At 45.9% G+C, this 14,061-nt stretch overlaps 1 protein-coding gene across 2 annotated transcripts; it reads right to left on the bottom strand.

Moving 5' to 3' along the window:
- Nucleotides 1-292: 292 nt before the first annotated feature.
- On the bottom strand, nt 293-12,883 carry Gzf1 (GDNF inducible zinc finger protein 1). Of its 2 annotated transcripts, XM_075962399.1 has the most exons (6): nt 12,798-12,883; nt 8,596-9,967; nt 6,471-6,565; nt 4,953-5,120; nt 3,205-3,362; nt 293-2,664 (listed from the first exon to the last, which is right to left on the bottom strand). In XM_075962399.1, the coding sequence occupies exons 2-6, from the start codon at nt 9,948-9,950 to the stop codon at nt 2,323-2,325; spliced, it is 2,118 nt and encodes a 705-aa protein (XP_075818514.1). In that variant the 5' UTR covers nt 9,951-9,967; nt 12,798-12,883; the 3' UTR covers nt 293-2,322. The 2 variants fall into 2 exon arrangements, with proteins under 2 accessions (XP_075818514.1, XP_075818515.1); XM_075962400.1 differs by lacking the exon at nt 6,471-6,565 and having other exon boundaries at nt 297-2,664; nt 8,540-9,967.
- Between the last annotated feature and the right edge of the window lie 1,178 nt (nt 12,884-14,061).

Raw genomic sequence — 14,061 nt, 5'->3', positions numbered from 1 at the left:
CAAAAACCTACATAGCCACATGGTCACTCTGACTTGTCACTGCAAAGACTGGTAGGGTGCCTTTACATTATCTGCTCCCCAGCTCAGCGCAGGCCACTGCTAAGCAGGGGCCATTCTTCTGTCTGACACTGTGGAGGTCAATCATCTGTGGTGATTATATAAATAAAAATCTACAGACCCTGATTTTAAGTTTTAATGTTCATGCTATTAAACAAGTTAGACTAATTTCAGTTAAGAATCTTTTTTTCTACAGACCATGTTAGAGTAATGTAAATAAATTTAGAAATGCAGAGCCTTTACAAAGACATTTATTAACACATTAAATTTTATTTAGAACTTTGAAACGAATTCAAGACAGCTCTTCCAATAAGTAACAAAATAATCTATTGTTTAAATTCCTTCTCATCAAGATGACTTTATTCCATAACACAGTTCATCAGCTGGGCAGGTTTGCTCTTAGCGGGTAAAATGATCATGTGCAGTCACTAGTCTGTAAACACAACTAAGACAGCCAGGTCACAACTGAATGTGAGATAATTCAGCCCTGAACCTTCAAGAGCAAGTCCGAAATACTAGAAGTGCCTGGAACACCTTTTGGTGGCTTTAACAGCTTTCTTGAAGGTGTTACCACAAAGTCAGCACTGTGGAAGGACCCTCAGTTTCTATTACAGTGCTCTGTCTTCATTCTGAACTTAAGGTATCTTCCTCTTAGAAACTAGAGTGTTCTCACAGCAAGCTTAATAAGTTAAAAACAGGAAACATCAACTAGAAAGCAGAATAATTCTCCCATTAAGGCGCTCTTAAAATTAATGCTTACGGGTCACACATGGCGAATGCCCACATACCCAAGGCCCTGTGTTCATACATCAGGAATAGCAAATGCCACAGAATGCATTTTTCATAGTGAAGTTTGCTGAGCAATAATTCAGCATGAGAAAGCCAAAGGAACATTGGAGACATTTCTGGTTCTTTATCCACTGGTTAAGGCATAGGAATTGAGCCGGGCGGTGGTGGCACAGGCCTTTGATCCCAGCACTCGGGGGGCAGAAGCAGGCGGATCTCTGTGAGTTCGAGGCCAGCCTGGTCTACAAGAGCTAGTTCCAGGACAGGCACCAAAAACTACAGAGAAACCCTGTCTCGAAAAAATCCCCCCCCCCAAAAAAAAGGCATAGGAATTGAGCATGCCAAGGCTTCTGGTACCCTCTAAATCAGTGGTTCTCAACCGTCCTAATTCTGTGACCCTTTAATACAGTTCTTCATGTTGTGGTTACCTCCAACCCTAAAATTCCTTGTGTTGCTACTTTAATAGCTGTAATTATGCTGCTGTTCTGAATTGTAATGTTAATATGCTATAGAAACCCATGGCAGGGTCACTACCCACAGGTTGAGAACTACTGCTCTAGCTCCTTACATGCTCCTAAAGAGGTGGCTTTGTAGCAGTTACTAGTCTGTGTCACCTTCCACTGTGGGGACTCTGGACGTTCTAGAAAAGCCTGGCAGAAGTCCTTGAGATTTGCCAGGCTCACTCAGCAGGCTGGTTGTGAAAATGCGACTAGTCAAATGTTCTGACACCTCCTCTTCATTTCTCACACCTCTGCAAACGAGACAACTATTTTGTGAGATTCTTTGGTAGGACAGCTTTGACTTAATCTGATTTAGGGAATGAAATTAACAGCCACATCTCATCCCAGGTTGAATTTTATGACCAACTCCCTACCTGCACACATGCTAAGGTACTACACGGAAACGTTCAGTGTGTCATTTCCTCTTCGTGTGTACAAATAGAGGATTAGGGAGGAACAAATGCAACCTTCAGCTCCATCTTAGGATCCCCAGAACAAATCCTATTTTCTTTTATCTTGGTAAGGAAGAAATAGCTAACTTTGTAGAAAAATGCCCTAAGAGGATCAGAGTGAAGTAAACACACGTAGAAGTATAAGGCAGGGCGAAACTAGACCACGAACAGCACCTTCCCAAGCTGGGTCAATGCTGTGTACTCTGTGATTAGGACAAGCAGTGGCTTAGACATCAAGGGAATCAAGCATTAGTGTGACTGACAGGTACAGCTACGCCAGGGTTAAGGGGTCAGTGCTAAGTGCCATATTTGTTGATGAAATGTAGCTAAGATCATGCAGATCAGAACGTTTCCGGAAAAGCTTTAAGTGTGGTACAGGCGTGCAAGGTCGTGGAAGTTTGGGGAAATGTTCAAGGCCAGTCTTGCCTATATCTCTGGATAGACAACTAGACAACTTTTTTCTCAGCCCCTGGCGTCACCTGGAATGCGGCAATTACACAGACTGTTCAGCACACAACTTCAGGCTCTCACTCCATGTTGGTCAAGGTGGGAAGGTGTGCAGGTATTGAGCCGGTCTGTGACGTCAGCTCACCAAGCTCACTGATGGTAGTGGTGAGAAGAGCATCCTGAGACACCACTGTTTTGCAAGCAGTGTCTGTGGAATTATTCTCCTGCACGGCAGGCACACTGCCTTGAACTTCCAATACGTTGTTAAAATGGCTATTTTCACCAAAAGATAATAATCTACCTGAAAGTTTGGGCGATACATATTCATCATCGGGTTGTTCTGTCGTATGTCCTTCGTCATTCTTAGGTGAGCCATCTACAATGACAAGGAAAGACTTCCACGGCGTATTCTTATCATGTATCTACAAATAAAACAAAAGTCACTTTATGTGTTTCTAAGTCTCCCAACTTACAGATACTTATTAGTAATACATGCATCTTCTAAAACAATATTTTCTCTTCAGGGCCTGGCACCTTGATACACACCCATTAAAAAAAAAATAATCCTAGCATATGGGAGTCAGAGACAGGAGGGTCATGCTGGGTCCGAGGTCAGCCTGGACTACAGAGCTAGACTGTCTCTCAATCAAAAAGTAAATATTAAAAAAAAATGATTTTTAATTACAAAAAAGAACAAGCACTCCCTGGTTTTTAAATATGCTTTCTAGTGGACCACCCTGGCACTAATTACTAAATTAGTACAGCAGCCTCTGCAAGGAAGTATTTGGCATAGACTTTGCAGTAGGGGGCCTTAGCCTTCCACCTTATTCCCTGGATGTCACTGCAGGACATTCAGGAGAGAGAGAACCTTGGACTCTCTGGATGGGAATAATGACAGGTATTCAGGGCTAGCAACCTAGACCAGAAGGGCTTTATTTTTAAACAGCCTACCCATCACTTACCGAGGTGTGCCTCCGGAGAGTGGACTTGTCAGTAAATGTTCGCCCACACGCATTGCACATGAACGGTTTCTCTCCCGTGTGGATGCGATGGTGGCGCTGAAGGGCATTTACCTGGGTGAACTGCTTCCCACACTGGTCACAACAATAAGGCCGCTCTCCTGAACACAGAGAGAAGGAAACTACTCAGCCAGTTCTCAGTCTACTTTACTTAACGCTGGATACACATCTGCATAGCCTGAGCACTCCCCAAAAGGGAAAGCTATACCACAACAACTCAAGGAAGTGGCACCTGGTGGAGATGCCAATCAACTATACTGTAATACCCAAGAACTTACAACTGTACCAAGAATAGGTCAGTTCTGTGCAGGCAGCTGACACTGTGTGAAATACAAACCAGTAGCCCTAGTAATACACTGTCCTAATAACAAATAGCATGTTGTGTGCACGTGTGTACAGTAACATCCATTCTTTCTCCCGGTTTATATGGGAAAGACTTGCATCCATTCAAGCATCACGCTCAAGCTGACGCACCACAGGAAGCTGTGTGCCCTCTCAATAGGCACCCATGCTGCACACAGACTGTCCCCCATTTGCATACTAAAGTGTTCTCGATTTTCAGTTTATCAGAACCAGAAACTGGGCAGATAAGGTGGCTCAGTAAGTAAAAGTACCTGCCAGCAAACTGGAAGATCTGAGTTCAATCTCCAGGACCTACATAGTGAGAGGCAAGAACCAACTCCCACAGTTGTCCTCTGACCTCCACGTGTGTCGAGGCACTTAGTCACCCACACACATACATGCACAAAATAAACTTAATTAAAACAACAATAAGACAAACAAAAACTATAAACTCAAAAGCATAAAAGCCATGTGGGAAGCCAGGCCAGTAACCCAACACTTGTGCGGTAGAGAGAGGATGATCAGGAATTGAAGGTCATGGGCTACAGAGCAAGTTCAAGGGCTGTATGAAAATCTGTCTCAAAAATGAAAACATAAAAATAGGGGTCCACGAATTAATATAGTGGCACAGTACTCATATAGCATGTACAAGGCTATATGGCCAGTCAAAAGCCCAGGAGGGAGTGAAAAGTTTAAAAATACTATCATATATAATTATACTTTAACTTAAAAAATCACTTTAAAAATGTGATTATAGCCAGGTGGTGGTGGCACACACTTTAATCCCAGGCAAAGGCAGGCGAATCTCTGTGAGTTCAAGGCCAGCCTGGTCTCTAAGAGCTAGTTCCAGGACAACTAGGGCTGTTACACAGAGAAATTGTCTCAATAAATAAAATCACTCTAACAGAGTTTGACCATTTTCTCCTAAAGCTTCGATTCGGAATGAATTTGAAATGTGCCTCACAGTGTTGTGGTCTTAATTCTCAGGCTGCTCACTATTTGAAGGCTATGGAATCTTTACAAACTGGCTACTTCCTGGGTGGCTGAAGGAGGTTAGTAGAGCAGATCTTTAAGATTATACCAGCCTCTGGTTCCAGCTAGTCCTCTCTAGTCTATACAATATGAGGATCCCTAATTTCCTGATGCCTTGAACCTGGCCATGCTTTTCCCACCATGAGAGAAGGAAGCCTGGGAAACTTGGAGTCACTATCAGTCCCCCCACCTCGGGAAGTTAATATAGTCACAGCACACCAAAGCAACACTCTCCAAGTGGCTTTGTAATACATCTAAAACTTGTGAACTGTTTTCCTTGCCAGACTGAACTCTTCTCTGGCACTGTGCAGCCATACCTGTGTGGATTTTAGCATGCTGGTAAAGGGAATTCCGCTGGGCAAAGGTCCGCAAACACACTTCACATTTAAAGGGTTTAGATCCAGTGTGGATTCTATTATGGTGTTTTAAGTACTCCTTAGAAGCAAAACTCTTGCCACATGTCTCACACATGAAAGGCCTTTCACCTACATGAGATAAGACAAAAGTAGACATAGTCATTAAGAACCCCTGCTGGTCTCCTCTCTACACCATGGCACGCAGCGCCAGACATTTCCTAATTAAACATCAAACACATTACTCTTGCTACTTGCTAAACGTGGTGACTATCCTGGGAAATCCAAGCAGCAATCCACTGGACTAGAATCAATGATTACTGTTCGGACAGCTCAAAGTTAACAAATTTCGTTACTGAAAATAAGAAAATTTTTACAACTTTGGGGGTTTGTTGGATTATTTTCAATAGTGTTTCTGTAGCTCCTTATCAGAACAAAAGTCCCTCACAATGGACTATCAAGCAGCTTCTAGGCTGGCACACCAGTCGACTTGACCAGACTGCAGGGCAATTTCAATGTTGTAAGTTCTCTGTTCATTCTTCCAACTCACTCATGGAGTCAACTGGTGTGCTCCTCATTTTACAAACATTAAAACACTGGCCTTCATAAAATGTTAATGCATTAATAGCCATATACAATGACCAACTCTAATGAAATCTGTGATGTGCCGCTGACTCCTCCGCAGCTTCCAGCGGTGTTCTGCATTCCTGGAACACATGGTCCACACCTCAGCTGTCAGGGCGGCCAGTGTGAGTGCTTAGATCTAGACAGTGCAAGCAAAGCAAGGCCTGGATGAGTCAGTACAGGACACGCTGATGGGCTGGGTTCTGTGTCCTGTTTACATCAAAATTTCAACCACAGGACTGCAATGCTGAGCTAGAATAAAGCCAACTTAAAATAGAGGTAATCTCCTCTCTAAGTATGATTGTTTATCATGTAAGTATTTGCTCCTGGTTTCTGTCCAGGTTTTTCAACAGTTGGCACTGACCATGTTTAACTGTTCATTGTTACAGTCAACATTCAAGCACAGATGTGCCCATAATTCAAGAGTCCTGCCTCTCAGACCAGGTCATGAGTAGGGCATGGATTTCCAGCCCGTTGGAACATTTCCTTGCAGTTGGTCCATCATGTTGTTCCCAATTGTTATTAAACATAGCAAGAAGAGAGCTGATCACACAGCTTTCTCAGATTTTGGATAATTTGTTTAGGACAGACTCCTAGAGATGAAGTTACAATAGGAACTGTTTCTTACCTCTAGGTATCTAAGACCCGTGTGCCCTATTTTAGGACCTACTGGCACAGACTATGTGTCGCCTGTACAGCAGCACTGCAGGCAGCAGGTTGGTCTGCAGTCCTCTCTTACTAGGTAGAAAAGCTTCATATAACCTGTCCTGCCATGGTGGATGCCAACTTATAATAAGCAACTGCAGCTTTCTTCTATAGCTAGGAAAGACAGTCAATCACAACAGCGTGGGTATTTACCTGTGTGGCACCTTTTATGATAAATCAGCATGTGGTTCTGAGTGAATCTTGCACCACATTCATCACAGATAAAAGGTCTTTCCCCTGTATGAATTCTGAAAGTACAACATTCAGATGATAACTCAGGGTATATTTCAAAGGTCACTTTGCAATACAATCTCCAATTTCCTCTGTATTGTGCAAAACCATTTCCTCCAAGAGAGCTGAGAAAACTGATGGGATAATCAAGAGTTCACCATATGCTTGGTGGTGGTGGCCCATGCCTTACACCTTTAATCCCAGCACTAGGGAAGTAGATACAGGTGAATCTCTGATTTTGAGGCCAGCCTGGTCTATAGAGCAAGATCCAGGATGGCCAGGGCTATACAGAAAAACCCCACCTTGAAAAAAAAATAGTTTACCATAATCCCGACACAAATGGAGTTTCCGTACAAGACCCGACGATGCTATCTTCCTTAGTTCCACATACCAGAGTAGAGCCACTGAGCAGCTCCTACCTCTCCCCTCGGCCTATTCATGCTATGCAGCACTGGAGGCAGAAAGTCCCTTTGGATACTTTACTATTAAAGGGTATCACTTAATATTTGAAGCTTCCTCATTTGGAATAAGCTTAGGAACTACTGCTGACAAAGTACCATATGACCAAACATTTTGCCATCATTTCCTAACACATGACCAGTCTCACCAGCCTAAAGAGAGAATCTGCTCTCAGAGTGCTGAGAAGCACACAGGATTATTTCAGTTACAGACAGAATGGTATGGCAATCGCCATGATCTGCTGAGTACACTATATACAAGCACTTTGAACTCAGGCAAATTGAACATTGACAGCCACCATGTTCCCTCCCCACAGTCTGTGCCACCATGCTCCCTCCCCACAATCTGTTGTAGGTTGGAAGGCAAAGACAGAATACAGTAGAAAATTCAACTGCTCAGCAGGAATGAGAATATATATACTTAGAACTATAACGAGACACATGCCTTTGATCCCAGCACTTGGGAGGCAGAGGCAGACCCACCACTGAAAATCTAAAGCAAGCACAGTCTACAGTCAAGTTCAGACCAACAAGAACTACACAGCGAGAAATTGTCTAAACCAGTGGTTCTCACCCTTCCTAATGCTGTGATCCTTTAATACAGTTCCTCATAGTGTGGTGACCCCCAACCACAAAATTATTTTCAATATTACTTCATTAGTAATTTTGCTACTGTTACAAATTATAAACATCTGATATCAACCTCTATGAAAGGGTCACTGGACATATCCTCACAAAAGGGATTACAACTCATGGGGCAAGAGCTGCTGGTCTAAAACAACAACAAAGAAAATCCTGTAAGGAAACAAATATGAGAACTCACTATCCACCTATAGTCTGAAAACAAACAGAAAGCATTGTTCAGAGGCTGGAGAGATGGCTCAGCAGGCAAGGGCACTTGCTGCTCCGGCAGAGGACCAGCATTCAGTTCCCAGCATCCACATGTAGCTCACAACCATTGGTTACTTCAGTTCCAGGGGATCTGACATTTGCCTTCTGACCTCTGAAGGCACCAGGCACTTACATGGTACACATACGTACATGCAGGCCAAACGCCGTATACATGAAATAAAAATAAATACCTTTAAAAAAATGAAAAAATGTTGTCTGATTCTTAGCTCCTAATTCTTAGATCAACCACTGAAAGACCGCTAGAGAAGTGTCTGCAGCGCTACAGCTCATCTCACAGAACTTCAGTGGAACTGAGTGAAGAGAAAGCCCAGCTCTTGTTCAAATACAGAGCATCTTGAGACCTCAGGCCACCTGGAGGCCAGGCACATAGCACCCAGTGTGCTGGATGGTTCTGCTGTACCCTGGCCTCCATGCTTGGGAGGAAGGGCCAAAGAACCATTTCCCAGACCTCCACACCTCCAAAGAGGATTCAATGTTGCCTCAATTTCCCAAGTCCTTAGATAGCACCAGTGGGGAAACGAAGACCCACAGACACAAACATGCTGGTCCACGCCCTACAGCCATCTCCAACCACCCCGTGCACTTTAGCACTCAGGAACCCTCTAGTACTTGGGAACTCACATCCCTGCACGAAGGACGGCCCTGCTATATACAGCAATATTCCCAGGCAGTCGCACCTCATGTGGGTCTTCAGCGCTGAGGGCTGTGAGAACTTGGCCTCACACTTGGTGCAGCCATAGGGCCTGTCGCCCGTGTGTGTGCGCTCGTGCATCCGCAGAGAAGTCTTGGAGCTCAAGCCCTTGCCACACAGGTCGCAGCGGTGCCGCTCACCACCACCCTCGTGCACCTGCAGCACATGCCGTTTCACGTCCTTCTTGCGCTTGAACTTCTTTGCACACAGCTCACACGGAAAGTGGCGCTCACTGCTGTGCACGTGGCGCTGGTGGCTCTTCAGGTTGCAGCGGTTGGCAAAGGTCTGGCCACAGGTGTCACATCGGTACACTACTTCGGTGGCCATGCCGTGGTGGTGCCTGATATGTTTCAGGAAACTCTTCTCATACAGGAAGGCCTTCTCACAGACTGTGCACTGGAAGTTACTCTTCTTCTCCCCATCCTTCCCTTCTTCATCCTCCTTCTCCCCCTCCGCTTTCTGCAGGCTTTCCTCCAGTTTCACACCAGCAGGGGAAGCCTCACTTTTGGAAGCTGGTTCCGTCTCCGTCCTTTCATGGTCTGCGCTTTGGTCCTGGGGACACCCGTCATTCTCTGCAGCTTCCTCCTCCGCATTTGTCTGTTGCTCTCGGAGCCTTCTTGTATATTTCTTTTTAGGGATTTCCACAAACACTTTTCTTCCAGCTAGCCTCCCACTAGGTCTTCTGATTTTAGGGTAGGGAGGCTTAGCCACATCTTTCTTCTTGTCTAATTTCTCCTTGCACTTCCTGGATGGTATTTCTGGCAAGAGGCCATTATCAAAACTCTCTATTGGATAGTCAGAGGTATCAACAAGGCCACTGGAGTGAGCATCCTCCCCTGGTACACTTGCTTTGGAGCTAGGGGTCACACTCACCTGGGGGCCACTGCTGGCCTCCACCTCCTGAGACTCAGGGAAACTCTGGGATTCCAGGAGGACTGACTGCAGCATCTGCTTCTTGAGCTGAAAGCATGTTTCAGTCAGGTCCAAACACTTTAGCTTTTCAGCCACTTCCAGCATCCGCTGCACCCGATCCTCTTCTACCTGCACCCTGGCCGTATAGACAAACTCCAGAAATGAAGCAAAGTCAACGACCTGAAGTTCATTTAAGCAGACATTAGTCCTGGTACCGTCCACACTTTTCTCATTCAGGAACACCTCCTTAAAAAACTTGCTGGTGGCTGCCAGCACTGCTTTATGGGCCATGAAGTCTTCACAGACACCCTGATACTCTACTCTGACTGTGACGTCACAAAGATGGCCCAGAAGTCGGAGCTCGTGCATCTCATGCAGAAGGTTCAATGGTGAAGATTTGGATTCCAGCAAAACTGTGCCGCTTTCCATCTTTCTTTTAAAAACAGCTTTGAAAACAAAAACAAGAATAAGCTCATATATGAATCCCTGAAGAAAAGGGACTTGAAATTATCAGGGTTTAAATTAATTCTTAAGAAGATAAACGGTAACTAACAAACCCAACTTTTCTCATTGAAAGATTCAAATCACAGCTGGATGTGGTGGCATGATTTATAGCCCCAGGTACAATCCAGTATTTAGATGGATAAGACTCAGGAAGATAAGGAGTTCAAAACCAATCTCAGCTACACAGTAACTTTGAGGCCAGCCTAAACTACGTGAGAACGCATCTCAAAACAATGAAAGCAAACAAACAAAACGCATAGACAAGGCTAGAGAGACAGCTCAGCAGTTAAGAGTACATACTGATCTTGTAGGGGACTCAAATTTAATTCTTAGTACCCACATTGGGTGACGCACAGCTGCCTCTCATTCCAGTTCTAGGGGATCTAACCTCTCATTCCAATTCTAGGGGATCTAACCTCTCAGGTACCTGCATTCACGTGCACATACCTCAAACAAGATATACACACATTATTAAAAACAAAACAAATCTTTTTTAAAAATCCACACATAGACACACAGAGTAAAATTATGCTTCACTTCTTGGCCATTTTCTAAAGTTCCTGAATGGGTTTCATGAGATAATATTCACGAAAACAATACTGGCAAGACTTCCCCCCAGTGATAAGCACAAATGATTGATTAGTTTGCCTTTAGTGAAACTCAGGGCAAAAATTTGCTTACCAAGGTCATTTCTAATCTACTAAAAGACATATGCCAAAGATATAGGGAAATCCATGTCTAGTTCTTTGAGCAAGAAATAGTCATTTGATAACCACTGCCACCACTAAAAACTGTTGCATACTTCCCGGGAAAATAGTTCAAACACCTATCCTCATTGCAATGTCCTTAAATGCCTGGTAAATAGAGATTCTCTCCTGAAATAATTCCAGTTCCCTGGCATTTCTAGACTGTGCTACCTTGAGCAGGCTAAAGTCTCTCCGAACCTTCACTTCCTCCTCTTCGAAGGCCCAGTTATCCCGAGGTTTTAAGGAACACAACACTGCAAACACTTCTAGCTGGCCTGACATCTGCTATCTAGTAGTGGACTTCCTACATACCTGAAAAGGTACCGAGGGAGCCTCATCTTACAGGTGACAAGCTAGGAAGAAAATTGGTTATTTGGCTGATGGGGTCTTGAAACTAAACCACATAGCTTTCATGGTCTATGTTTAACTGAAGTTTCTGAAAACACCCCTCACCCCAGCCTCACCAGAAAGTTGTTTCCCGGCAGTTGCCATATCCCCCAGGACTCCTTTGGACTCTAAAATGCTAATCCAGCTTCATGTCTTCTGCTCTGTGGACTCTTCACTGAGACCTCTGTCCCTGAATCTATCTTCCCTTTCTAGGTTCCATTTAGTTTCCAAGTCTCCTCTGTTCAGAGCACTCCTGCCGATCTTCATCATTGCCTGCCCATCTCATTCAAGAGACCACTACCCATAGCACCCAGGCTCAAACACAGAAGACTCTCCTAGGGAGGAGACTGTAAAATCAGCACCTGTGGATGGACTGAAGGGGCCTCCACAGGAAAACACTAGCTACTTATCAAGGAAGCTTAAGTAAAGGAGACATGCCTGAAGCAGTAGTGGTGAGCCAATGCTCTTCAGAGTTCCCGCGAGAAGTCCAGGAATATGAAAAAAATTGTATGCTTATAGCCTACACACATATTTCTGATTGCATGAGGACTGATAGCTGCTTTAACCCTTTGCCCTGCATTCTCCCAGACAAGGGAACATTTTGAACAAACACCCTGTTATCAGAGGTCGTAAATCCCCTAGTTCGAGCTCAGGAAGATCTTCCTGAAATGCCATGAATCTCCAAGCTCAAGCTCAGAGGACAGCACTCCCTAGATGCTAAGATGCCAAGACACCATAAATACCATTATGTATTCTCTGTCCTATGCATAACCTTTGACTATAAAAAAAGCTTATATTTCTTTCTCGGGGAACCAAATAATTTTCTAGCTAGTTAGAAGTCGTCGTCCGTCTCCCCACCCCCACCCCGCCGCTCCAGCAGTGTTTTTGAATAAAGTTGCTTCTAGTTAGTAGACTTCCGTGGTCTGCTCCCCGCTAATTGCGTGATTCCAGGACCCAATACCAGGTCCCAGCGTGGGGACAAAGGCTATAGGCCCCTCTCTACCTGATGCTCATATGGCTAGCCTGACTTCCTAACACCTCGTTCTGCCCCCTAAAGGGAAAGTCCTTCCAGCAGACCTGGCAGCGACTTCGCCATCAACCAAGGAGACCATGAGCAGATTTCCTCGTTTGCCTTCCAAATGGGGGGGGGGGGGGGGGGGCAGCCACCAGTCATGTTGAGCGGCTATTTGTGGCCTGGTGACAGCTGTGTTCCACTGACACGCATTGGCTTTCTGCCGCCTCTGGGAAGGCCGAGCATCCTCACCAAGGTCGCTAAGTAGCCTTGGGGTCTGGACTTCCAGGCTAGGCCTCCAGGAGATGCTGCTCTCCGCAGCGTGCCCACTCTACAGGGATCCTGGCTCTCACGCAGGGTGTAAAGTCCTGGTGGCTATGGCCTCTCTGACTGCACCACCTCCGTCCCCACTGTGATCCCCCAGAGTCCCAGACGACCAAAGATCTTCCAAAGCTACGGGGAGAAGGAACTCTTGCGGCCAAGGTCCAGCCCCTTGTCCCCGATTCCGGCCTCCAGAGCCCAAAGGGACCAGACTACTGCTCTCGGCCTGGGACCCCACAGCCCGCCGTTCCAAGGGACAGCAGGCGGAGGACAACTACTAAGTCAGACAGTCCGCAACACACTCACCTCGCAGTCGGGCTCGTACCCCTAGAACAGTCTCGCAGGAACAGCGGCACTTGGGGACCACGGAATGGTTGCCACGAGCGCGCCCCGCCCCCAAGTGGGCTCCGCCCCCCGCAGGCCAGGAAGGCGCTGCGCGCGCAAGTCCAGCTGCAGAGGCGGTTCCGGCCGTTGTGCTGTGCGCTGCGTGGTCCTACGTGATTTGGGGCAGGGCGACTGGCTGGTAGCTCCAGGATGTGTACCTGCAGCAAGCCAAGGCCACGCCTGTGCAGAAGACAGCAATGGCAGAGGGGAGGGGGGGGGGGAATGGGAGAGTGTTAGTTGCCCAAGTTGGAAATACCTGGGGCTAAGTAGCTGCGTTCTTGTCCTCAGCTGGTCGTTACTGTAGAGTAAAAGGGACAACTGGGGCAGGAAACCAACCAATCACAGAGCACCCTGACTCTGAACCCAGTGCCAGCGAAAGAAACACACCCTGTATTTGAGGCCTGGGTCAGGAAAAAAAATCTTTATCCCTAGTGTCAAAGAAACACACTTTGTCCCTAGGATCAGTCAGTGAAAGAAATATGCCCTGGTCCTAAGATTAGAGTCAAAAAGCTAAAAAGGACCAGTGAAAGAAACACAGTTTGGCCATGAAGGCAGAGCCATCTCTGCCCTTGACCAGCTAAACTGGCCAATCCCTGAGCAGGAAAAAACTAACCAATCCCCCTTATCCCTGGAAAAACTGCCCCTAAGAAGCCCTATATAAGCCTCTCCACCCTTCAGTGATTCCTCCTTTCCAAATCTCTTTCTCAAAAGATTCTTGGATGATGACCTTCATTGGTCAGCGCAGAGTAGAAGAACCTGCAGAGTAGAAGAACCTGGCGGGATGTCCCTTCCAGGACTGAGCTGAAAAACCTTGCTGAGAGCCCTCTAGGGGTCCTCAGCAAGGCCAAACAGAACAGAAGAACCTTGCTAGGATGTTCCTTAAGGGAGCTGAGCAAGGCCAGCTGTAGGAAAAGTTGTAACTACTTTTCCTCCAGCTGAAGAAATTGCTACATTTCTGCAGCTGGCTTCCCTTTAGCAGAGTGTTAGCAAAAGAAACATCTTGGGCAGGAGAAGAAGCAGATAGCTCTGCTAGGAAGCTCCCATAAGGGAACAGAGCAGATCTCAGCTGTAGTGGCTCTCCAGGAGAGGAGCAGGATCCCTATATCCTGCAGGGAAACCATCTCCCACCACACCCCAGCTTCAGGTAGCCTCACTTCCTGAGAGTCAGGACACCTTTCCTCCAGGG

This window comes from Microtus pennsylvanicus, chromosome 2 (assembly GCF_037038515.1).
Source record: "Microtus pennsylvanicus isolate mMicPen1 chromosome 2, mMicPen1.hap1, whole genome shotgun sequence".
Classification (NCBI taxonomy): Eukaryota; Metazoa; Chordata; class Mammalia; order Rodentia; family Cricetidae; genus Microtus; species Microtus pennsylvanicus.
Note: the sequence above shows the minus strand (reverse complement) of the source record. Positions and strands in the feature narration are given on the sequence as shown.